Source organism: Vollenhovia emeryi, unplaced genomic scaffold, assembly GCF_000949405.1.
Source record: "Vollenhovia emeryi isolate VEMERY1.0 unplaced genomic scaffold, V.emery_V1.0 DF939162.1, whole genome shotgun sequence".
Taxonomy (NCBI): Eukaryota; Metazoa; Arthropoda; class Insecta; order Hymenoptera; family Formicidae; genus Vollenhovia; species Vollenhovia emeryi.
Window position 1 is genome coordinate 1,493,420 of NW_011967204.1, and position 27,429 is coordinate 1,520,848.

At 36.6% G+C, this 27,429-nt stretch overlaps 3 protein-coding genes across 3 annotated transcripts in view; all 3 read right to left on the reverse strand.

Moving 5' to 3' along the window:
* Positions 1–6,680: 6,680 nt before the first annotated feature.
* LOC105564596 (IQ and ubiquitin-like domain-containing protein) lies at positions 6,681–10,607 on the reverse strand. The gene is made up of 3 exons (XM_012017078.1): positions 10,276–10,607; positions 7,964–8,757; positions 6,681–7,374 (listed from the first exon to the last, which is right to left on the reverse strand). Exons 1-3 carry the CDS (start codon positions 10,605–10,607, stop codon positions 6,788–6,790), a joined length of 1,713 nt encoding a protein of 570 aa, XP_011872468.1. The 3' UTR covers positions 6,681–6,787.
* Positions 10,608–18,598: 7,991 nt separating this feature from the next.
* On the reverse strand, positions 18,599–23,326 carry LOC105564585 (IQ and ubiquitin-like domain-containing protein). Its single transcript, XM_012017055.1, has 6 exons — positions 22,664–23,326; positions 21,891–22,118; positions 19,946–20,490; positions 19,320–19,502; positions 18,808–19,186; positions 18,599–18,725 (listed from the first exon to the last, which is right to left on the reverse strand). Exons 1-6 carry the CDS (start codon positions 22,867–22,869, stop codon positions 18,599–18,601), a joined length of 1,668 nt encoding a protein of 555 aa, XP_011872445.1. The 5' UTR covers positions 22,870–23,326.
* An 87-nt stretch (positions 23,327–23,413) lies between these two features.
* LOC105564586 (N-alpha-acetyltransferase 35, NatC auxiliary subunit) overlaps positions 23,414–27,429 on the reverse strand; it is a 5,458-nt gene continuing 1,442 nt past the window's right edge. The window contains exons 3-10 of the mRNA XM_012017057.1: positions 26,845–27,380; positions 26,499–26,691; positions 26,155–26,336; positions 25,750–26,082; positions 24,555–24,944; positions 24,297–24,470; positions 24,050–24,166; positions 23,414–23,958 (exon numbers count right to left, since the gene is read on the reverse strand). Coding sequence (XP_011872447.1) covers positions 23,818–23,958; positions 24,050–24,166; positions 24,297–24,470; positions 24,555–24,944; positions 25,750–26,082; positions 26,155–26,336; positions 26,499–26,691; positions 26,845–27,380 — 2,066 coding nt within the window. The 3' untranslated portion in view covers positions 23,414–23,817. The remainder of the gene's footprint in view (positions 23,959–24,049; positions 24,167–24,296; positions 24,471–24,554; positions 24,945–25,749; positions 26,083–26,154; positions 26,337–26,498; positions 26,692–26,844; positions 27,381–27,429) is intronic.

The following is a 27,429-nucleotide window of genomic DNA, read 5'->3' on the forward strand; positions in this document are numbered from 1 at the left end:
TTTAACGCTACGTAATTATTTCATATTTTCTCGAAACATGAAGCGGTGAATTTCAGCGTGCATGTACCAGCCCGATAATTTTGTTCCTTCAGGCAGAAAATTTCAAGTCATGGTGGAAACGGTAAAGCGAGAAACACGCGAATTGGAATAATGCATCAATCTTTCTCGACACTACGAAAGTTTCAGTTAAATTAAAAGCTAATTTCGCGAAGTAAATTTTTTATTCAACGTCGTCAAGATAGAACGAGGCGAGCTGCAGAGCGGTTAACGTTTCATCGCGGCCATCTAAAAATGCTATTACATGTCGGATTACACGATTTAACGATAATATTCAGGCTTTACTACGACTCGCTAATTTTCCGTAGTGGCCATTGGTACTCATCGGGTTCCACGAGCCTCGGAAGCTCTCATAATTTCAAATAATGGCAAAGTTTGACAACGACGAAGGCGAACTTTTCGCAATTCAATTTGCTCCTATCGATCCTCGAGCCTTGGATATTCGCGTGGAAACGTCGTTTAAACTCGAGAGATTATGCTCCGAGCGTCGCACAAGATATTTGTTTATTCGAACATTTCATCAGGAATCTTTGATAGTTTCGAACAATCTTGTAGATTCTCCCCTTCGAGAAGAAAGATGCTAATCTTTCAATTTATCAACTGCAAACTGGGATAAGTAATCAAGTCCTTAACATTTTATAGAATTGTCGAGAAGTAATTAAATAAATAAATTTTACCAAATTAATAAAATTGGTATGGCTCAAAATGTGCTGAACACAAATTGGAGGAATAAAGGACTATATACGAGCCGTCACAGGGTGTTAGTGTCTAAATATTTTATTCTAAATTCATTGCGAAAAAGTATCACCTTGGCCAGGGTTTGAACCTGGACCTCCCTCTCGCTAGGCGGGCGTCTCAACCAATTCGAGGCACATTTATACAAATGAATTTTACTTGCGTAACATACTTTCCTTGTAAAGTGAAAATTGCGAGGCGTATATTTGTAATCTATATGCTTCCTTAAATTTATTATATTATTGAGATTGATTCTCGATGACAAAGTCAGCCGCATTCAAATTAAACAATTGAAAGCAGCTTCTAATGGATATTTAGATGCTTTATTATTTACGATACATTTCTAACAATAAAACTATTAACAAGAGATAATCGCTCGTATCTATGAGTGATGAAAGTAAGAAGGCGGAGCATGTTCTAATTTATCGTGGAACTCGGGAACGCGATTACGGCGGCAATAATTAGGAATTAATGCCAGCTGCTTCCGATCGATATCAAGAGGCTGCCGACACAGGAGAAGCGATGCACATTTGCATTTAAAGCAGGCTCTGCTCCCCAAGACATTGATATATCCTTGTCTATATCGTAGCTTAGATCGGGCTTATTTATAGCCGTGAGAGACGCATACACGGATTCGCACGCGCCTCCGGAGAGAGAAGCACGGCAAATCCTTTCTAATTTAAACTCAGAGACCTTATTTCGATGCAAAACCGTCACTTCGACTTGTAAGAAACAGGCTCGCACGTACCATACCGCATCTGCCAAAATTATACAATTGTTCCCGAAGGATAGTAACGTCACCTTAACGATTTCATATCTGACCGAGCGTTTCAACAGCGAGGATTACGATCCTTTTATTACGTGTCAACATTCTGGTATTTTATCCGTACAATGTTGTCGCAGTTACTTTTAATCCGTAGTCTCTAATCCATATTGCGTAAATAAAAAGCATATCCAAAATATTTAGTACTTTTTCGAATAAAAATAATGAATTGTAATTACATAATTACAATCTTACTAGAGGATTATATTATAATTATCCCAACAAATATAATTATTTTATCAAAATTAAGATTACGCAAATAATTTGTTCTTTCAACTACCAAAGCCATAATGAAATTCAGTAATTTGGTCTACAGCTTTAATCATGTTGACACATAGTTTCAGTACGTAAGTTAACGCGATTGTAATTTACTTATCAGTTACTCAACACGTATATCTACGTGTAAATGTAGAATCGGGCTTCTTCACGAGCATGTCCGATCAAAGTCTTTCCATCACCACTTAAGCAACGGTATATCGCGGCCGACTGCGAACGTCCATTTACTACTTACCGAAGGCGTACCGCGCGTCCGACCATACATTGTGCCCTTCCACTATTTAATCACGACAAATCCATTAGGAAGTACCGTGTACTTCCGTTGGACTGTCCATTGACTAGCTATATCGGCAGGCCGCAATGACGGATTCATCATGCTAGATCATTCACGATGAACGGGTACTTATTAGCGTTATTCCCGGTTAATGCGATTATCTGTTGATCCGTGGTGAATTGCTGAATGCTGATTAAAAGATTATGCCTCGCTCATATTATCGACTAATCGTACACGTTCACGTATCGCCAAGGGAATCATTATACTACAGGATACACGTAATTCTCTAATATTGCGGAATATGCTGCCCAGCGTGTACCTCTCTTACGATAATAACTTGAGCACAAACTTCGCTCATTAGATACGAGAAATTCGATAAATTTCCATGATTTTTTTGTACACGGACAGAAAAGTACGTAGTATTTGCGACCATAATTGCACAGTAAAATAATTATAGTCAGGAATATCATTTTTATAGTAATTATTGCTATAATATTAGTAATAGCGACCATATAGACACAGTGATGCCTACTATTTAAAAAATTTACTGTAAAATATAAGCTTTTAACTATTATTCTGTTAAAATATCTAAGTAATGAGTAGTAAACTAGTTAATTATTTTTATATAGTAAATACAATTACAATAATAGTAAATTTAACTACATTTCTATCATAATTGACGTTGCGCATACAATTACTTCTTTGCATGATACACAAATTCTTAATAATATACAATGCTCAACCACAAACTGCGCGCACAAAGCGCGCGTTTTGTCATTTCTAGTATAATAAAAAGCGGGGAATGTTACTTCCAATATAAATACGATTATTACTATTACATATAGTTATCTGAAATTTTACTTGTGGTTGTTATTGCAATATTTATAATACACCTTACCAAATTAAAAGCTCGTTTTGGTTTATGACAACCACATCATAGGTTACATGGACCAATATTGTGTCTATGAGAACTATAATACATAAAATACATTGTTAGGTCAACCGTAACTTACGTAACTGGAAGAATTATAAAAATGTAGTTGGCTCCTAAAATGACTATGAATTATAATGAAATTGTGGTAACTGCAACCGTTTTTTTCTATCAGTGTACTGTGAGATTTGTAAAATAAAAAGAAACATGATCGCATCGCCGCAATACATTAACTTTTATTTGAAATATTTCGTTGATTAACAAACCTCATAATTTTGGACAGGCGTCTAAATTCGTTTATCTATTCTATTCTAAAAAGTAACGAACGTCGAACGTTCCCAGATCTATTTTCGCACATGTGACACGCCGAGAGCTTCGATATCTGAGTTGAATTTCTTCCAGACTATCACGAGGCAAGTTCGTTTTAAACGTTACTCCGGGGAGGCATTCACCGCCGCCGGTCGGAACGCACGGTCGCCTGAGGCGATAAGAAATAAAAATTATCATCATATGTGGATACCGCCGTGAAATGGCCTGTCACAGGAGCACTTCGTCTTTGCATTATTATTTCTTTTACTACGCTGCGGGCAGCTTTTATCGTCGACCTTTCCATAACACTTTGTTTCCCTGTATACGGCGCGATTTCCGCACCGCAACCGTTTTTCCGTACAGACGCGTGTCGTTTCCTCAGTTTATCGGCATTTGGTCGCCGAAACAATGGTTTCGAGATCGTTCCAACAATATTAGATCATAAACTCAAGTCTAGTTTCGCAAGTAAGTCCTCTTTCACGTGCATGTAGAAGGAAAGCGGAAACGTACATCTTTCATAGAAATAATAGTTAATACGTACATTGAAAAATAACCTTTCGCTACCGTAACTAATCATGGTTTGCTAAAAATATTTTGCTGCCAAAACTATAAATGTTTAAACTACAGCAATGATGTCGTACCTAATACAATAGGCATAGTAGGAAAATATTTATAGCTATCCCAACTAAATATCAGTTGTCCATATTTCGCAATTGAAATTTAGTTGCCACGAACAGTTTTTAGCTACGACAGCTACATTGTTCGTTTCATGTAAAATAAAAAGTAATTGTACTTATCGTACAATTTTCTTTAACGCAGATGGATATAATATTAACATACATTCGTTTATTTTATGCGATTGCTTATTTACAATTTCAATATTGTAAATCTGACGTAACAGTTTACGTAATATATCGTCGTCAATTTAAATAAGTATCTTCATCCCTTAATACAATTTTCCTCGTTGGTATTGCCATCGCGATCACGTTTATTGAAAAAGAACTCGGTAACTTTCTGATAAAGGAAAATATAGATCTTATAGAAGGAAAGAAGCAAGAAACGTGTTACACTGAAATCGTCGCGCGCGCGGACAGCATTTAAATGCCCGAGTCGAACCGGCGCTTTCCTCTTCTTAGAAACTTGGTTCATAAACTGCAATGCGATTAACTGGCGCTATCAACGTGACCAGGACATTCTGCCTCGAAGGTGTCGCGAGAAAACGCGAGAAACAACGGCGATGTCCCGGCTATAATGCGAGCTCAACGTATTTCCCCGACGCCCAACTTCCAGGACGAACGGCCGACATCCGGAGGCGGATGCATTTCTCTACAACTTGGTAATTGGCTTAGAACGGGCCTTCACCTCGCGAAATTTCTCTCGTTGCACAGTAGAAACCTGTACACTGCACTCGTACATTAGTGGAGAATAATCGTGGTCGCGCGACAGCGGATAAAGGTTGCGCGAGTCATAAGTGCAAGTCCAACAGTTTCTCGTGATACTCTTCTTTTACATCAAAAATTGAGCTTGAGTATTAACTTTTTTATAGGTTCGGCAACTTCCAGTAATTCCTATAAACAATAACTCTTGTACACAGAGAGAATTTTCTTGTCAAATTTATCCTGAAAATTTTATGTAATCATGAGACAACGCGATGCCGGTGAAGTTGGCATATCATTTCCCAGCAGATCAAAAATAAAATGGAGTCCTTATCGCATGCAGTCGAGTTCTGTAGTTCTTGATACCTTTTAAAAATAGTTCTGTTGATTTAAACCAAAAAACAGTCGATCGAGAAAATGATCTGCTAACTTCCCGTAGCAGATCATTTTCTAACAGATCAAAAAAAAAGAGAGTTCTTGTCGCATGCAGTCGAGTTCTATAGTTCCTGATACTTTTTAATAATAGTTCTGTTAATTTAAACCAAAAAACAGTCGATCGAAAAAATGATCTGCTAACTTCCCGTACCAGATCATCTTCTAGCAGATCAAAAATAAAAGAGAGTTCTTATCGCATGCAGTCGAGATCTATAGTTCCTGATACTTTTTAATAACAGTTCTGTTGATTTTATACAAAAAACAGCCGATAGAAAAAAAAGATGTATTTGTCATAACACTAAGGCGCTGACGGATTTTCGATAGTTCTACGAGTTCTAAACTATTTCTCGTGTAGTTCTGAACACATTTATTCATTTTTCAAAGAATTTTAGGCAGTGGCAAGTCTCTGTTATTTTTTAATAAATCTTAATCCCCGAAGATCACCTTTCTAAGCAGATAAGTGTGCTCTGCTGATCGGAAAGTCGGAGTTCCAGTCCTTCTAAAATATTTTTCGTATAGTTTTGAATATATTGATTCATTTTCAAAAGAGTTTTAGACAGTGGCAAGTCTCCGTTACTTTGTACTTTGTACCGTTACTGCTTCGAAATGGATTTTTCGGAGATTATGAATTTATTAAAAGTAGCGGAGACTTGCCTAGAACTCTTCGGGAAATGAATATATACATTCAGAGCTCTAAGAGAAATATTTTAGAAGGACCGGAACCCCGACTTTCCGAGCAGCAGAGCACACTTATCTGCATGCTTAAAAATGGCTTTTTCGGGGATTATGAATTATTAAAAAGTAACAGAGACTTGCCACTGCCTAAAATTCTTTGGAAAATGAATAAATGTGTTCCGAACTACACGAGAAATAGTTTAGAACTCGTAGAACTATCGAAAATCCGTCAGCGTCTTAGTGTTATGATAAATACATCTTTTTTTTCTATCGGCTGTTTTTTCTATAAAATCGCCAGAACTATTATTAAAAAGTATCAGGAACTATAGAACTCGACTGCATGCGACAAGAACTCTCTTTTATTTTTGATCTGCTAGAAAATGATCTGCTACGGGAAGTTAGCAGATCATTTTTTCGATCGACTGTTTTTTGGTTTAAATCAACAGAACTATTCTTAAAAGTATCAAGAACTACAGAACTCGACTGCATGCGATAAGAACTCCATTTTATTTTTGATCTGCTGGGAAATGATATGCCAACTTCACCGGCATGACAACGCTGCACTTCAAAGAATTTTATGAAAGTTTTTGAAATTTTACACTACAGTTTTAGCAATTATACTTAATATATATTTTACTAGTAAAATGTATACTAAAATTTTATAAAGATTTTCGAAATGCCGTGTTGTCCCACAATCACATGATTTTCAGGATAAATTTTAAGCGAAAATACTCTCCGTGTACAAAATGTAATGAGCAAAATTTAAATTGAGCTAGAGAGTACCTGCAAAAATATTGGTCTTGGTAAAATAAGATTTCTTGTTTGTTCTATTTTTCTAAATTCCAATTTTCCGTCCGTTTTGCTCTCTTTTATGTCTATTAAGTAAGAAAAATTAATTATTCATCTTCCATCGAGGAAAACGGTGTCACGATGTTTCTCCGCGCTTGAGAGATCGATTCGAAGTGTACTTTCGCCTGGAGATTCTTCATGTAAAATTTCTGCAGGAGCGACGAGTCGTAGAAGCTCTCGATATCACTGATCCCGTGATGAATCGCGGCCTCGGTTTTCGTCAACAATAGAGAATTCCAGGGCGCCCATTCGTGCTCGCGTCGGAAGCGAGTTAGTCTTAGCTCGTCCAGGTCGTCGCACTCGGAGATGCCCGACCTACCATGCCAGACTTTATTCACTAGGCGACAGATGACTTTGGCTCCGACCACGAAGGCCAGACTGCCGTAGCAGCCCATTCGGGCTTCAAAGCGTCTGACTTCCCATAATATTCTCTCGTAAGGTTCGTACACGACGCGAGGACCTTTCCGGGTTCGCATGGACGTACAATAGACGCAAGAGGAGGAGCGTAATCGACGCTCGCGGGGAAACTTTTCCAGAGACAAGAGCCTGCCGCAGGTCCTGCAGAGACGCGTGATGCTGGCGTTTGACCAGTCGAACAGATGCGCGTCTTCCTCGACATCGCCTGAGGGCGGACAGAAATTATTCATTAATATTTAAAGACTAATTTTAGAACTTTAGAACTTTAGTGATTAAGCTGCTAATCGACCATGACTGGCGATGTGTTTTTAACACAGAAAATTTATTGCGAAAACTATCACCTCAGCCAGGGTTTGAACCTGGACCTCCCTACACTCTAGGCGTCTCACCAATAATACACCTAGTCCGAATAATGGTGTCCAAGTGGGGGGAGGGAAGGGAACAGGAATACTTAAAAATCGCGTTTCGATAATGTACTGTGTACAACCGACAATCCGCATAGGTGCGCAGTTCACAAAAGTCGAGAATATACGCGTAGACAACAAGTATACTGTTATTGCGACAAATATTATCATATGCCTCGGTGGTCCAATTGGTGAGACGCCCACCTAGAGTGTAGGGAGGTCCAGATTCAAACCCTGGCTGAGGTAATATTTTTCGCAATAAATTTTCTGCGTTAAAAACACATCGCCAGTCATGGTCGATTAGAAGCTTAATCATTGTTAATCATTTGCTGGCGTCAAATAATTCTCGATGTTATTTTAGAATTTTAAAAACTTTAGAATTAAAAAAATAGTTTTGCATACATAAGCTTTTCAACTGGTCGCGTTTGTATTTGCTGTTTTTAATGAATTGTTTAAAGAAAAAAATCATTTCCGTCATAGACGAAAAGATTGAGAGACCTTGCAGAGCATTGCGCACCAGCCTGAGGAAGCTCAGCTTCAGTCGATTCCTGAGCCAATTAAGTCTGCTTGTGTCCACGCGACGCATTAAAAGGTCCAGCTCTTGGTCGACCAAATAAACGAGCTCGTTCGATTGGCTGCACGTGTGCATATCGGCGATGTGTTTCAGGTCGTGCAATAAGTCCACCCGTTCCGGGATCGATAAATTCTCGTTGGACAGTGAGGCGTAAACATTCCTGTGCTGGCGAGCTCGCTGAACACGCAGGGTGTCCACCAGGATCGGCCGACCCCGACTGTCCTGCCAGGCGATCGGTCTGGACAACTCGTCCAGAAACCTATGTCGCTTCTGTTCCCTATACTTGAGACGGACGGCAGTCTTCATGGAGTCTATAGCGCGCAACAATTCGACCTCCTTTGACAGGATCAGGCCGCAGGTGGCGACCCTCGATGACCCAAGAAGCGTGAGACTCGCTCGCTCGGTCTCGAGGATTCGCCAGCGGTCGAGGAGATTGTGGAGCGACTCGAAGTCTGAGCTCGTACGCGCCGGGCAGCGATTCAATATCACGAAATCCGTGCCGCTATAGGCAGACAGCACCTGAGAACGTTCTGCATGCTCGATCACGTTCGCTTCGTCATATCGAGCAACATTAGTCACTTCGAGAGCGTCCATTCTAGCCGCCACTCTGGCTCGATAAGCCCTGCGAATCGATAATTGCTTTGAATTTATTGATCGCAATTTTCGTCCTAATATACCTATGCACCCTAAAAGCAATAATACACGGAGAGAATTTTCTCTTAAAATTTATTTGGACAATTATATAATTGTGGGGCAACGCGGCATTTCGAAGAATTTTATGAGAGTTTTTCGAAATACTTATTGTTGTATACTTACATGTATACATTTTATGGCAAAATTTCAAAAAGCTCGCATAAAGTTCTTCAAAATGCCGCGTTGTCCCACGATCACATAATTTTCAGGATAAATTTTAATAGAAAATTCTCTCCGTGTATTACTCGAATACTCCGTACGTTTAGACAATGTACTAAGGATCCTAATGTATCGGGAACACCCATGCAATATTTGATACTTTGCAATATTCTCAGAATCTACATGAGCTGTTGGGGAAATGTATTTTTCCGAAGTAAATTATACAAATGCAAATTCTTTTCGTTTAACTCCGCGTCACTTTTACATTGTTCCAATAAGAGTCCAGAAATAATTAGAGAAATACTGAAAGTTATACTTTTTTGTTCATTTGAAAGTCCTTTCTATCGGGTTGGTTGTTCCAACCTCTTGATAAGTTAACTAATAGTTAAATCGTATGCGTGTCTTTGTTTTTCCTTTAAGGTGGCTCCTGCATAAACCGACCAAAAGTAGAAAAACTTGAAATTAAAGTATGTTGTAGTTATAAATTTTATCTATCAGTACGCGAAATTTCAGACCCGGTCGCCGATGAAATAAAATGAAGGAAAAATGTTAAAGTTGTATTTTTTAACATTCCAGTAAACACCAAGTAACAGTTACATAATATCAATATTGTAATTTCCTACTCAACAAGATAAATATAATATAACATGGGTGTTATATTACATTTACATTGTTAAGTAGGAAATTATAATATTGATATTATATAACTATTATTTGTTGTTTACTGTTGAACGCGTTTCGATGTCAGCCACCTCGTACGTAGTGAGCAAGAAAATAGGTAGTTTAAAACACTGCTACCACCGAAATCTCAGAAGATATGACCTTTGGATGACATTTACTTCAAAAACTTATTTTTCCCCTTCAAATGCAATAACTTTTCCATATGACATTTTTCTATATAATCAATAATAACCAAATTATTCGGGGTGGCAGAGTTAAATGGACCACCCTGCATATACAATATTTATAGAATATCCGATTAGAATATTCTAAAATTAAGAATATTTGCACTCCAGAAAAATATTCATAGAACTACATATGTGTGCTATCTGGGTAAATGTATCAAATTAGCACATGCACTGAACCTCTTATTCATAAAATCCATGATTTTATCCATGACACACATCTCAGTATTTCAACAATCGCTTCTAAGTTGTCCCAACAATTTAGAGTTTAGAAATTATTACGGAAATATAAAAAAAATTGTACTTTCGTTAGTTTAGACAGTCTTGTGTCAAATTAGCACATAAAAATTACAAATATCTTAGTCGTAGCAGAAATCACTTACCTATAACATCTCTGTATTTTAACGACGCTGTCAAGAATTCGATTAGTATCCTGACAGGATAACGACTTAACTTCTTCGTCAGACACGGGCATCCCGAAGGAAGAGATTCCAGGCGCGACAATTCTGTCGCGTATGTCGGGCAAAAACTGTATCGCGTCCACCTGCACAGCCTGGTCGTGGGCGACATCGGTGACCGTGTCCACGACCGCGACGGTCTGCGTGATCCTGCTCCTCGTCCCGCCGCTGCGTGTCTGCGTGCAGGCATTATGATAGATCAGGCCGGTAACGATATTCCTCCATCCACCGAGAAACGGCTTTTGTCCTTGAGCCATAATCGTGTATTCTTGCAACGACCGCCATGGAGCATCAGCGACTATCCCATAGGATCTAACCGCCTATGTCCTACAAGAAAAAAGGTTTCGATCAAGAAAGTCGGGAGACAAGAGCATAACATTGCATTACAATGAACAGATTACGTTCCTTCCCCTATCGGAAATGTAAAAAAAAATGTTAGAACTGTAGAAAAAACTATTAGATTCCAGGTGTAAAAAGCTCTTGCACACATTTGGAGAAATGATACTATTATAATTTCCGATTATGATGCGAAGGTAATACAGTCCTCGCAGAAAACGCTTTAATTTCTCGATAACAATTCTCAGCTTTCACGTGATAATTTTACAGTGCAATAATATTTCGGCATAAATTACGGCGAAACGTATGAAAGCGAGAAATTCCAATGTTTTATAAAATTGTAAAATCAGAGACGACGTTAAAAAAGACAGTTCGATATATGTAAATTATATATTTTAGAAGTCGTATTAATATAAAAACTGAATATTATGATATTCAACGCATTTCACAATGTAATATAAGATTCGAGCAGCTTCCTTGTTTTCAGTTTTAATTTTTTTAGATTTCAGCGAAATAAAATAAAATAAAGATTAGCTTTTTGTTCGCAAAAGAATAAAGAGAAATTACTTCAAGTAGATTTATTCAATTTCTTCAGAGATTATCTGAACATTGTTGAGCTCTTTGCCGTCTCGGTAAATTAGTTTCTTATCTTTTGCGAAACATTGATGGAAAAAATTGGCATTTACATGATAAGAAAATTAAGTTATACGTTGAAAAGAATATACTTCTTACGAGTTTGCGCTTGTGAGTTGTATATAAATTATTTGCGACATTTTAAGATTGTTACTCTGAATCTCTACTTTGTTATGTCTGTAGAACTGATTATTGCCGAAAAGGCATACTGTATAAAAGAAAGAGCTCTTTCGAAAATTAAGAAAAGCTTGAACAAGTTTTGTAATAGCAATTAGATTTTCTTCCTGGAATAAAGTCCAATCCAGATATTCCATATTTTGAAGCACCGTAGATATATCACTTTTCTAAAAGAAGATATAATTAAGTTTTTGATTCGTTTGTAAAAAGATCAACCTTTTTTTGCAATGACCAATTCAATTCTATTCTTCGTGAGGGAACAGACGATACGGATACTTTGCGTCAGCTGTTTTACGATACCCTATTTTCTTTTAGGTTGGTTGAAACAGCTCGCGATCCTTTATCTTCCACATTGTAATGCGATGGTGGCCCACGGGACTTGAACGCCTACGTCCATAGACGAGTAAAAACTCACCAGGTCCAGGTCGAGAAAGTGGAAGGATAACTGCCGTAGCGACCTGACGCTAGGATAATACCCGACAGTAAAGGAAATTACTATTCTCTCAGTTTAAAGGACCTGACATCAAGCTGCAGGGAAACTACGCTAACACCTTGCACTTTTGCACGGGCTTTGTAGAATCGCGAAGGATGCAGTTGTAAATAATCGAAAATTCTGAAATATTTTACCAATATATATTCGAATAATTTCACTTCAATTACATTTTAAATATAATTCTCATTATATTATAAAAATAACAAATATAATTATATTATATTATAAATATAATAATTATAGAATCGTGAAAATAATCTTGAGATTAAAATGTGTGAAATTATCGGAATGTTTCCCGGAGAAGAAGGTAATATTATATTTTCTATTCTCTCTATTGTATCCAGAATATTGTACCCGGAAATTATAATAATATAACAATAGGCACATTTACATAGAGATTTTTAATTAGGTTACATAAAATTGATTTTGCTATATATTGTTTTATATACCGTTTCTTTCGTAAAATATTCATATATATTTGCAATATTCTTGTCAAGAATCGTTTGCATCGTCTGATATCGAACTCTATACTTGCGACGATGCACTCACGTCGTTCTCGGGAAGTATTTCTTTCCCTCTGAAATATTTGTTTTATATATTTGTACGATACGTTATACGAGAGAAATATTCTCCGCAAACTATACATATAAGTAAGATGAAATGATATATATTTCACGATTAAAGAAAATATCGGAACTGTCTGTCGGAACCTCGAGTATCGCATTCTTACTATTTAATGCGACGTGTAAACCTCTTTCAAATACAGTATTTTATAAGCCCATGAATTTATGGGCCTTTTTGGTTTCGCAGTTTGGCTTCTTAGACACTTAGATTTATAGATCCCTTCTTTTGCGGATTCCGTACGTAGCATCTTAGATCTTCGACCTCAACATCTTTCTCTCCCGTTTGAACACTCGAGTCAACATACCTATTTTGTTTCTCTCGTACAGTTTTGCAAGTAAATTAAATTTATTCGATACCGAGTGTTTCTTTAACATCAAAATTAAATTATCCACGACTTGTTGCAGCATAACACTGTCACTTTGCGACGCCGAAAAACGTCTCGCCCTTTGATCTTACGGAATGTCTGACGTGGCGCGGACGGGAACACGGAGGTAACACGAAGGTCTCTCAAAGAGCACGAGCGCGAGGATCTTATTTAGATGCTTTTCCCTCTTTCGCCGCGGCAAAACAAGAAAACACTTTCAGAAACCCCGACGAAGTGAGTAGTCAAAGAGAGGGAAAGGTGCTCGGGCCTGAGGAAGAGTGACTTTCGTCGAACAACGCTCTCGGCGGAGCAGCACGTGCCGTAGCGACGACAATTTGCGGGCAATAATTATGAAAGATGTTTATTCCGGACGAGGGGAATGAAAAGGAATGGAAAGAGGGTAGTCGACAGGCCCGAGTCGCGAGAGTCGCACCTGGGTGTACTACTTTCTCGGCCATGTGTCGTGAGTGTCGTGACGTGAGGCGCCGTTTTCTATGTATTATAAATTACACGCGAGATGTGCCGGAAACGGAAGGACGCGGGGTGGTGTTGCTAAGAGACGGCACGGCGCAAGCACGGCGAAACTTTTCCCCGAGATCGTCACCCGCGCGGGGCGAAGAAGGGTGCACGTAATATTTATGCAAAGCAAAGGATATCGGGGAGGTGGGGGAAGAGACGGTGGAGAATTTTAAGTTAGATATAAACGGACGCGAAAGTTTGTCGTCGCGACACACCTTCCTCTCCCCCTCGCCGGAAGTTATGCGCTTCCTCGCAGCGAGCGTAATTCGCCGGTAAACTCCGCGACAAATATGGATAAAACCAGGGAGATTAATGATCGCGATAAACGAAGGAGTTAAACCACTGTCGGGCGAGTGATATTAAGTGCTTAGGCATCGTTAAAATGTTCAGAGTACCTGGGGCTTCATTGCGGCTTTTGTTTTTTAATCATGGCCGTTGTAATCTTTCTTCCATCTAAAGACAGATTGTATTAATGGGCTCGATTGCAGACAGCTTCGATAACCAGCTGGCTGCGTAGCGACCACTAATGGACTACTTTTGCTCGGCATTTTTTTTTTTGGACGTAAAAGCCCACAAATTGCTTTAACTTACACGAAAAGAGTTTTCTCTTACAATTTACCCTGAAAATCGCGTAATCGTGAGACAATACGGCATTTTCAAGACCTTTTCGAGAGTTATGTGAAATTTTACTATACATTTTACCAGTCAAATGTGTGCAAAGTATCCCTAGTAGCACAGTGCGTTGACTAAACATTGGCTAAACATTGGCCCAATGTCGGTTATGTATATTAGAAATGCGTTGGCCGATATTGCCCAACGTAAAGCCAATATTGGTCATGGAATAAATGTAAACATTGCACGATAATAATTATATGTATAATATTAGGTTAATATTGTGCATTTGCCAATATTTAACAATGCAATAAGAATATTAGCCTAATATTGATACAATATTGTTGAATAGACATATTGGCTAAATAGGGGGAAGCGTCCATGTTACAATATTGGGAATACTATAATATATTTACATTATTTCCCAATATTACGCCAATATATTGTACTACTAGGGATAATTACTAGTAAAATGTATGGTGAAAATCATGTAATCGTGCGACATGGCATCTCGAAGAATTTTATGAGTTTCCTGAAATTTCGCCATACATTTTCTAGTAAAATGTATGGTGAAAATTATATAATCGTGGTACAACATGGCAGTTTGAAGACCTTATGAGTTTTAAATTTTACCATACATTTTACTGGTAAAATGTATACTAAGTATAATTATTAGTAAAATGTGTAGTAAAATGTCACAAAATTCTCATACAGTCCTTCAACATGCCACATTGTCCCACGATTATATGATTTTCAGGGTAAATTTTAAGAAACAATTCTCTCCGTGTTCTTTAAATTTACTTGCAATATCCATTAAAAGAGTCAAGAGTAAAGTATTTTACATCGGTGTTATATAAACATTAACTTGGCTTGTAATAAACCTTCTATAATCCGGGGATGTTAAGGAAATATAATACGCGTGTAAACGCGTTTCTAGAATTTTCATCTGTAGAGCTCTGTAAAGTGTCTGAATGTACAGCGTTTCAAGGGGAACGAGAGAAAAGGTTTAGTGAGGTACGAAGGATTTTTGATGGAAAGCTGAATTTTATGAAGTAACCGCGCCTCCCAGCGCACCCACATTGGTAATCGATCGAACGGAAAAATGGTTTCGTATTACGAAGGGGCTAATACTTCTTTAATAATCTGACCAGCCGTGCGCTTTTACACCGGAACTCCGCGACGAAGAAACAAAAATAAAATAACGGGCGGAAATCGCATTTTACACGCAACGCGTAATAACGTATCGGCGTAACCGCGCCGCGGCTTTGTTAGCGCAATGACGAAAGAAGAGAATAAACAAACGAGTCGATCGATCGGCGCCGCTCGTGAATGATTTCGCAGCAAGAAACTGGTTTCGACGGGGAGCGCGCGGCGAGCGTAGACCGCGGGCGAAGTAATTAACGCAAACACAGCAAACGCAAAGAAAAAGAGCGCGCGTTTTGCGTTTTTGTAAGAGCGCGGCCCTTAATTGGACGCCCGAGAAGCACGAGAGCGTCAATGATGATCGGAGATCCGAATTATTACGGACAATCGTTACATCCGTCCGATTTAATTGCCGCGCGCTGCAATTACTTGCGGCGCATAAATATTGATGCATTTCGTATTTTTGTCGATGCTCTCATTTATTACAAAGGCCGTCTGCTCGATTTCCTCTCTGTCGTCCGACTGTGAATTCGCAATAAACACTCGAAATAAATACCCTCGGAAAATTGGCGACTTACCGAGGGCAACGCCAAGTACTTTGCACGCTGCACAATGTCACACGGGAGGGAGGGGGTAGGCACTTGGTAATTGAAGCAAAATCGCAAAAAAAGAACTCTTATAGCGGTTTGATAATTTCAGTACACGGTTTTTCCACGCGTGACGCATTTATTAATATTACATTATCGTCCGTTACAAGCCGGGAAGGTGCTTTTATCGCCGAGCGATTGCATTCGGCGAAAGATTGAACGATTTAGCCGGATTAAACTGAGTTGGCGCGCAAAGTAGCGCGCGTCGTCGATCAAATTTTGACACTCGCGATCCAGAGGGATATAAGTAGATCGCGTCGAAGAGCAGCTTTTAATGCGACCTACGTACTACTCCCGTGTGCGAGACTCCGCAGCGCGCCGCACCTGAAAGCTCAAAGCCTTAAATCCAACGTTGCCAGTGGCAACGTGCTTGGTCGATCGGTCAAAAGCCTTCTCTTGTCCATTATTTTTCGATTTTGTGTTCCCTCCGGTTCAAAAGCCTCCGCGACGGATATGAATTCAGACTGGTGTGCGGCGGGCATTATGCGCTCCGGGGCAGAGAATTTTCGACGGCATTCATACATCTCCGCTTTCAGAGCGTTTCTCCGCAAGATGCATATATAACGCATTCGAGGCAAACGTGCGCCTTAAAACCTCGAGTGTATCACGTCTAATACGCTTTCGCGACGTACGCTCCGGCGCTTTTCTTAATCTCGCTCGTTCAACCGAGCTTTTTCGGATTTCGATTTCGGCGCGAGCCCGTTTCAAAATGTCGCGCGACAATTAGCGCGCCTCTTCTATCCTTCGTTGAAATTTCCGCCCGAGCGAGTCGTCGCGCCGAACGTAAGTCGCTTCGAGGTATTCGCCCACGGGTGCAATTAACGGTAGCGCGGCCGATATTTGCAATGCAAGTGTATACGTATAAGCCAGATTGTGTTACTGCGATAAAGTGATACGATAGCGGATAGTGCCGATTCTGGAGCAGCGAACAATTTATATCCCGTTACGCAATAACTTTTATAGCGCAAAAACCGCCGCTATCGCCGTCGGTGCACTTTCCTTACGTAAAAGCTTTCACTATCGCCGGTTGCATCCGAGCAATATCGCTCGATTCTCGGAGCCACGTTGCATGTACGACGGCCGTAAAACATTTTCTACCATTTCTCCGGGGACTTGAACAATACGTATTGGCAGTTGAGAAAAATTCATATAGGTACTTCTTAATAGTAAACAGATATACGAGAGACGCGCATAAATATTAAAAGTACACACACACACACACACACACACATTGCCGGAATAATGTGTAAGATCTAATTAATTTTATCAGCGGGCGTGTATCGTTTCTTGAAATAATTTATATAAATAGATCCCAGTAAGCAACAACTAACCCCCTGGCGAAAATTTTAAGTGAGAGATGAGGTTTATATTTATTTATGTAGAGTTTTATCGATAGTTGCATTGCTTATGAAGAGTTTTATTGACGGTTACACCGCTTGAAAGTACGTTGCAAACACCTGGTTAATTCTTTACTGACAATAACGTTTACAAACACTTAGAAAACTGTAATGGAAACGTTCGACATTGTATCATTAAACGCAATTTGAACACTTCCCAGACAGCACACATGTCTAAAAGACGTCATAAAGGTATTTTTAAAACATGTACGTCTTAAAGATGTCTTAAAGATATCTTTATGATTATTTATGTTTAAATTTATATCTTACAAACAATTTGATAAATGTTTGAAAACTCAAATAAAACATTGACTCAACATTTAAACAAACTTCTTGTAAACATATTATTTTTGCCAGGGCGGTTATATGACATCAATGTTATAACTTCCTACTCAACAATGTAATTGTTATGTGCAACTCATTACATTTTTATTGTTGAGTAGTAAATTATAATAACAATGTTATGTAATTATCGGTTGGATTTTACTGGAGTACACACACACAATAAATATACAATACTATATTATACAGCACAATATCTCTTATGACATGCAACAAACATAAATAAAATCTTACAATTAGTAAAATTGAAGCACTCTTTAGACGTAAATAAATTTTAATAATGCTCGCCACTGTTCACTTTATATAACTTCGTTATACGTTAAAATTTTTCAACAACCATGAGTGCTTCTTGTTAATTAATAATAGTAATAACCTTTATTGTTCGCCTTAGAGTTACATTATTAATTATTAATAATATATTTTTTCTCATTCCGATACATGATTCAGCCACAATAAATTTCGAAATAATAATTGGAAACATTTCTAATGACGGATGTACGTATTATTATAAGATTGGTAAAGAGTATGAATTAGACACGAAAAGAACTCTTATTTGTTAATAAATATTTAAAAATATTAAATGTCTCCAACCATTTCCCAAATGGACTATAATCCATATACTATAAAAATATATCAAATTTAGTAACTTTTGCTTCATTCGCTTTATTTTGCCGTTTCTCTCTTTACGAGTTTATGTGTGGATAAACCGCACATTTTATTTAAACAATATTTGGTCGAATAAAATACAGCGAAATCTGATGAAAGAATGAAACTTTTGTGTAACAAGAGTTTATTAAATTTCTGACCAATCGCCATACCAATATATAATTCGTAATAGCAATGAGTCGATATGTATACATTAAAATTGATTGAATTGAATGAAAAATATGTTACGAAGGGATTTAACCGTTTATTAAAACATTTAAAATATTCACGAAATGTGGCGTGATGCAATTCTTTCTCATAGTTTGTATTTTTTAGATGGGTCGTAATTCTCCACAGTTACTGGTGGTTTATACTTTATCCCATTCTGAATCTCTGAGAAGCGGCAAGACTCCCGGAAATCTTTTTCGAAAATAATCAGCTGTCTGAAAAGAGGAACGTCATTATATACTATTCTGATTATAAAAACGTATAAATTGAACAAAAAAAAGCGTTGTATGTACGCACTTAAAATAATTCTTTGCAATCCGATGTCTCAAATCAATTTGACTTATCAAATGCTTCGAATATATCGTAGCGAAATCATTAATGTAATAATGTACATCGGCTTCGTCCTTCGTCAGAAGAATGCAATTCCAAGGCGCCCATTCGACATCCCTCTGATATCTGACCATTCTTAGAATAAAAAGATCTCTAGTCTTACTGACTGCCGATTGGCCTTGCCAAATGTGATTGATTAAGTGATAGATATCCTGCTCTTGCATCATAAACGCCAAAGCAGAAGCGCTGCCCAGACGTTCTTCCTCAGCTCGCACGCAATTTAGTATAAACGTGTAAGGATCGTAATCCACGTGCGCAATATTACGCCGACTTAGAGAACTGCAGCCTTAAAAAAACATATCTAATTAGTTTCACCAATTTAATATTTAATTTTGAGAAATCAGAATATAAAAAGTAAAAGTCTTACCAACACACATTATTAGATAAAGGGTTTTATTTAGACTGTGCTTGTTACTTACTCTTGCAAATTGATAGCTTTTTCATTCTGGTATGTAATAAAAATGTACGAATGGGGAGAAGCCTTAAACAACTCCGACAAAATTTAGTTTCTGTTTCTAAAGGTTCGCGCAATTCGTTGTCTTTAGAATCCTCAGTGACACATCCGCAAATTCCATGCATTCTCACAAAATTCAAATAGCTATCTACAAAAGTAAAGCATGGCTGTTAACGTTAAAAAATATTAAGTATATGTTGTTTAACATTTGAATCAAGTAAAAAGATTCTAGGAAAGTTTCTAAATAATTTTAATTCCATTTCCTTCTCTCACTCTAATGAACTTGTGTCAAATAAAATTCATGAAGTTACTGACTTTCCCTTTCTTTCAAATTATATAATATTTATCATTCTTGAAGTTTAGAAATATGTCAGCGCATTTTTATGATGTATATTGTTAATTAAATTATGATAATAATAATCTCATTAACAATATATAAATTGATATTATTATTATATTGTCAATAATTAACAAGTACTATTGTTAACAAAAATAGTCTACTGGCAGCATCTATGATCTTTTAAATTTTCGTTATTCCATCAGTATATTATTATTAATAATTATATTATTATTCAATATTAATAATCTTACGCGTTATTCTTTCGTTTAAATAATCGAGCGATAGGCCCTCAATCTTTCGATTTAACAACGCAATCTCCTGATCCAGCAAAGACAAAAAGTCAAGTGCCTCGACACAATTGTGCATCTCAACCGATTCTTTTAATGTTATCAATAATTTCATCCGTTCCTCCGAATTAATATCGCGATTGTCCAGTGCGTTATAAATTTCTTTGAATTCCCGAGCCTTTTGAATTTTCACAGTGACCATCTCCACGAGTTTTCCTTTGTAACCGTGCCATCTTATTGGCTTGCAATTCACTGTTAAAAATCTGAGAGCCCTTTGTTTCCGGTGTAATCTCTTGATCGCTTGTTTATGTTTATCGATGTGATTAAACATCTCCACCGTCTTTTCTAAAATCCTGTAATTCTCGGCACGCTGGCCTGCCTTGAACAATCGCGTTTTTATGTCCGTCAAACGATCGGTTCTCCAATCTTCAACCAGACCGTAAAGCATGTCAAAGTCCGCTCTCGATCGCGGATATATTTGACGAAGAATATTCTGCTTGTGCCGCAATCTATACGAAGGATATAATACGCGAGTTTATGGTGCGAATAATGTGCAATAAAACTGTCCCGAGCGTCTTCGAAAACTCCTGTGAACAAAATATATTCCGCGAGAAAGAATACGAAAAAAATTACTTTGATCATATTCGTGAAACTGCAAAGAATTTTTTATCTTTCTGTTTCCAACAATTTCTAAAGTATGTTCGAAACAATATTTTAGGTTTATTTCTCTCTTCAAGCAGATATTCTTTTAGCAGAAAATGATTTCTTATTAATGTCAATTAAACTTTTGCTTCAACAAAATTGTGATTTAAAATTTTGTAATTGTAAGTCCCGTACAAGTGCAATAAGATTAAAGGTAAATTTATTTAGGATAAGATTAAATAATGTATAAATGTAAGTACAAAATAAGCGCAATTAGGAAATGCAGTAAGACTAGTCGTAGCAAGGAATGATATGAATATTAATGTAGCAAGGAAGGATGCACGAGTGCAAGTAAGAGTGAGTTAAGAATCTTTCCCAAGTAGAACAAGTTGATCACAAAAACGTCAATGACATTAAAATGATGAATTTTACATCATAAAATGATCGACCTCAAGATTTACTTTGCAATGACTGATTTATGACATGCTGTTTTATGATATTCGTAATGTGTATAATAATTAATATATTATTACAGATTACATGATTAGTCATATATTATGTTTATCTTATATTACTTTAATTTACTTTTAATGTATAATATTTAATTAACTTTGCTTTGTAAAACATGATCATTTTTACAACATTTTGCTTAATGACGTCACAAATAGGTGCTCTCGGTGGGCTATTTCGACGTCACCATAAAAAATGATCAAAAAATGATGCCACCTTGATGTTTTCATGACTAATATGTTCTACTTGGGTTTGTAAACCACGTCCACTTCCCAGTGAGAAATGATTCGTCGATCGACGTCGAAATGATGTCGAATCGACGCCAATTCGACGGTGTCGATGTCGATTCGACGTCGTCGTTTCGACGTCGATCGACGAATCATTTCTCACTGGGTTCTTGGCTATAAGCCGAAGTTAATAAATTGATTGATGTAAAGTTTTGTACATTTAAAAAGACGATTAATAATTTAAATATGAAGATATAATTTTGCTGAGAAAAATAAAGTATTAAAAAATATAATCAAAAGAAATACCAACGATCTAATACACTCCAGAGATAAAATTCACTAGTAAACTAAGCACTAGTGAATACAAACTTATCGTATAAGTTAATTATCTCAATTATTTTTAAAAATCTGATAGTTATTCTTTATTACTATAAACACAGATAAAAATATAAATTATATCGTATTTTAATAAAAGTTTTAATAAACGTTTTCCCTTTCACCCTGATTAGTTCATATTATAGCTGAATTACTTGTTTGCAATAGCTTTTTCTTCTTCATAGCTTTTACATTTCTCAAGCATGTCGCGATAAGCTAGCGCGCATTCCTTGATGTATTTCCTCCACCTGTATGCTCGGTAATTTCTCTGAATTATACGCGCGTGCCGATCTAAATTGAGTCGTAAGTGCATGTCGACGTAGCTCTCATAAGACTTTACAGTCTTGTATTTATCCGCCTCGTTGGGTACATAATAGTCATCTCTAAATTGATAGTGTGGAATGTTTAATTAGTACAATTTACAATCGTTATATTAATTTTTATAAATATTATAATTTTTCCAAACGCCATACCTTGACTTCAAACTATTGGGAATTTAATATATAGTATACTTGGATACTTATTTTAATTTATTTTTTGCAGAATTATTGTATAGTTTGTAAGCTAATAACGCAGCTAAATTAATATACAAAATTTTTTATTAAAAGAATGATAGAAAATAATTGTGGTTTTACAATTATAAAGGTTATGTAAAATTGAATTTTATTTTTATGTTAATGAAGAAGGCCTTTTGTTTTAATATTTAACGAGTAATGAAATTTTCAATATTTTCTCTCCATTTCTCAATAATCGACGCAATAATTTGTAACTAATTACATATTGTTTTACAAATATTATAATAATATAAGAGAATATAATGTTATTAATATTATTGCATTTAATATGCTATCTCCATAATGTGCAATTAGATGCTATGTACTTTGGAGAGAATGGACACGTCATATAAATTTATTTAAATATTTAGTACCGCCACATTTGCGTTGCACGATGACGCAGGGACTGTGTCGCTCCATCATTCGTTTGCGCACATTGCACTGCTCTGCTACATATATTCGTCCGCGGTCCTCGCTTTGACAAAGGTCCGGTCTGCGAAGTTGCATTTACATATTCTACTCCGGTAATTTTATGTCGCCATCCACCCAGATAAGGCTTGAGGATCCTTTGCTTTTCCATTCCAACCGACAAGATTGCAATGAATAGTAGTTACTTTTTTCCTCTTTTATATCAATAGTAAATTGTTTTTTCTTTATTTATATCGATATAGGAAATTTTATAAACATACTTGGCATCATACACATCCTAACTCCTCTAGAGAAACTTTTTTACATTAAGATTCTAATCGCATATACATATGTTACATTTACTGGATTTCAAATATGACATGTTCGTTTTACTAACATAGATTAAGTTAATATATAACGAAATACATTAACATAATGTACTAATATATTAACATTAATGTTGATATGTAAGAAAAAATTTATTGTACATTTTCTTTGTAGGTATAGCGCTTCATTAGTTTTATTTTTTTTAAAAGCAGTTAAATGAAACTTTATTCAATTACAGTATATCAGCAAACATAAAAATTGACATTTTTTACGAAGAAAAACAATACCGCAGGAATACTTTTACAGTTGAATTCGAGATATAATACTTAATTTAAAAATAAAATTCCAAGACATTAAATGATATCATTAAAATGATGTACGAGAAAATTGTATCTGTTTGAGATTTTTATCACTTCCTACATTGCTGTATATTTACAACTCATATTGATTTGCAATTCTTAAGACTAGTACATTTATTCATAATATTCATAATTTTTTTTAGTTTAACGTGTACGATGACCTACATAACCAAGAAAACTTATATACAAATATTATTTCCTTCCAAGAGCAAGGCTACACAGAAATAGCACCAAATGCATTTAAGATTTACAATCAATTTGAAGATTTACAATTATGTTCAAACAAGGAAGGAAATGTATGGAACAAAGAGACCATTAAAAAATATCTAAAATGAAAAAAATTGAATTAAAGATAGATATTTTTTCACATTTTAATGAATCTGAAATAAATAACATGTTCTTCGTATTGTGAAAAGAAGTGATAGATATGTAATTTAAGTTATTTTAATCAAAGGAAAATGCCGATGACAAGAAAAATCGAAAACTGGTGGTTCCTTGGTGTCCTTTTTGTGTCCGTCAGCTAATAGTTTCAGCACCACAAAATTTGTCTTTGCTACTTTCAATAAATTGTTGATCTACAAAAACAGAAACAATCAAATATGTAGTAAAAATAAATATTCCAAAATAGTTCTATCATGCAATTATAATTGATATTCATAAACTTACTTCGCTTTCTATTAAATTATTTGCTGGATAAAGCAACAATGCTCGTTCCAACATATTTCTAGCTTGATGAAAATGTCGACAACCGGCAACGTATTGCATTTCACTGGTAACTTTTTCCTACAACAATAAAAGTTACTCAAATTATAATTTAGTTTTATTTAAAACATTAAGAACAACATTTATAGTAGAGCAATTTCTATGTATTATCACTTAAGAGATATAAAACGTAATTAAACATTGGACTTACATTTCTTTTATGCATTTGCGCATTTGTCATATCTAGAAATTCTTGATAATGAACGGGCGGTGGCGTTAATAAAGATGAAAACGGCAATAAACGATGCTCATATCTCACTCGCTCAGAATCAAACTGTATCTCTGGAAGCGGAATTTTTTCATCCATGCGAAAACCGACTAAAGCCTGAAAATTTTATCACTTGTTTATTATGCACCGACAGCTCTGTTTCTGATTTGCAAATTATTCTTAAAAGCGTATATGATTTACTTTATAATATCCGCCACATATATTCTGCAAAGCCTGGTACATTAATATCTCCAAATTGTACGGCCTTGGCGTCGATTTCTTCTTTTTATTCTTAGAGCTCTTTTTGCTTCTACCCTTATGAGTATCATTGTGTACGTCCTGCTCCATCAAGAACGTATCAGCTCGCGTAATCGCAGATACAAGCCAGCCATATAGAAATTCATACAGATACCAAAAGATGTAGTGGTATTCGTGCACCGAATATAACTCGAGTTCGAAACCACTTAATAGATACATGACCATCACACGCAGCGTGTGATATAAAATCCAGGTACCAAAGCAGGCCAAGTGAGGCCTTGGCGTATCACTTTTTAAAGATAGAGTGTGCAAATAGCCATCAACTCTTTCCGCCTAAAGTAAAACATGTAATTCAAATCTTAAACTTATTACTATTTTATTTAAAAAAACATACTTTATTTAAAATGCTAAAATGATCTAAAGCAGTGATCCTCCCAGTCAATAATTTATATTTAAGCTATATTATTGTGCATATACACTGTCTAAAAGATTCTGAGATTCACCAGCGTTTCGAATGTTCGTTTTTTTTTATAAGACTGTTGTACTCGTCATGATATTAGCTGCGTTCGGCATTGCAAATCCGAGGCGTCGGAGTGCTCTTCCTCCCTTTCTATCTCATTCTTCTCTCTCGCTCACTCGAATGCAAAAAAGCACTCCGATGCCTCGAATCTGCAATGCCGAACGCAGCTATTGTCGCTTTGCAACGCGCACTGCTCATAAATTTTGTTTTAAAATTCAAAAAGGTCAACTAAGGCCTGTAATTTGAAACAAGTGTACGGTAAGGACTTGAATTTAAATTCTGAAAATTCTTTAAATCTGAATATAATCAGCGATCTTAAAACCCCCTATATAAACTTCAAGGAAATCGCAGGAGTTGTGACGATTCAATTAAACGCCCATCACGCCGTAATAAAACGTCGCCGACCCATGGTTCCTATATTTAAAATGCTTGTACTCGTCTATTCTTTCATCACACAAATTTATGGCACTCAGTTTTTTAGCACCCTGTATAACGACTCTGGCTCTCAGTTTATTTTAATTTGACCACATCACTGCTATGTCACAAAAACCTCTTAAATAGGATGAATAAAAAAAATGTGTAGAAAGAAATGCAAAAGTCCCACTAAGAGACTCTTACTTCATCTTGCAGCGTTGCAAAATCTTCCAACAAATGCGCCAATTTGTCTCTCTGTCTTGCCCTATTATGTCCACTAAGCTGCAATAGGTTTACGAATAAACTGACACAATGCGACAGGAAGCTTTCGACGTATTCCTTAGCCTGGTGATTCTGGAGCAACATACTTTTTGGCAACAACACAGGTGGTGCAATGAAATTTCGCGCCGCGTCTCTCAGCACGTCGGTAAAATTGTGCACACCGAATACGCGGTTCGTCGTAGGCAAGTAAACGATTTGTAGCATAGACCTGGACAGTATGCACGGGCTTTGACGCGAGAATTCTAAGAAAAAGTCCTAAAAAGAAATTCATTCGTTTCATACATAAGTCTAGCACTAATAAAGAAATGCTAATTCATCGCCAATTACCAAGGCCGCGTGAAATCCAATATGATTTGTGATCTTGGTAACCATCTTGAATCTGTTTATCAATTCGAATAAATATTCTAAGGCATCTATCCTTGGCTTAATTTTCGTGTATCGAGGGAACGTCGGTGGCAACAATCTTTGATTTACCATCGGATCAAATCCCATAATGTTTGGATGATTAGCTAAAATTGAGGATAACAAATCATGACTTTCTTACATAACAATCTTGCTCTTCATATAAGAAAATGCCAATTTTTCATGAAAATAAAAAGTAACTGATTCTAAATCCATAAAAAGAACTTATAACAAAAGAGAAATATATAAAGTTGCTTGTGTATACTTACAAACTTCATCAGCCTTTTCTCCGCGAGTTACCGTTGTAATCATAATACTAAGCATGTCGGAACAATTCGTTAACAATCTCTGGCAATCACTTAAATTCTGTTGCAACTGCTGCTTCCGGCCCATCAATGTCAGCACTTGATAGAACATCTTAGTAAATCGGATCCTCGTGTAAAGTGCAATTCCGTCATGATACTGTAATAAAATATTACTAATAAAATCGTAGATAACAAAATGATGTTATATGTATGTAGAAAGATAGATAGGAAAGTGTTAAAATTAAAGAATAAGACATACAATCTTAAAATCTAGATCTACAAAAACATTAAAAGTTATAAAGAGATTTACCTCTTTTTCAGACTCGACATCGACGAGTTTTATCCGACTTTTCCGATGAAGCTCCTCTTCAACTTCCCGCAGCATCGATATCGTTTTTTGTTCCGTAATGTCTTGCTGTAATCTGTAGCCATAGGTAACACTCTGAAAATCCTCCTCTTCAAATACCAAGGCTTTATTAATGCAGTCCTTGATTATCTCTATTATCTTGTAGACTGCATAACAGAAGGTCTTCAGAGGCTTATCTAATATTTGCGCAGGCTGATGCAAATATAAGTTTGTAAAAACGGTTTGGGCAAGACTGTGGCCCTCCAACCAAGACACTATACACGCGTACGTGGAATCGATTATCCCAATAATTTCGGCGGGTGTGAAGTTGTCCAATTTTATTGCACCCGAATCGACTGCTTGGGTAAAAGTGCAAGGCTTGTTGTTCCCCCGATTACACAACATGCCAGCATCCATTTTCGGATCCATCATCTCGATTGCAGACATGGCCTCAAATAACCCAAACAGCTCATCGTGTAGTAATTCTCCTAGTTCCAACTCTTGAATACAGAATGTAAAGATATATTGGAGTATTCAAAAAATCATAAA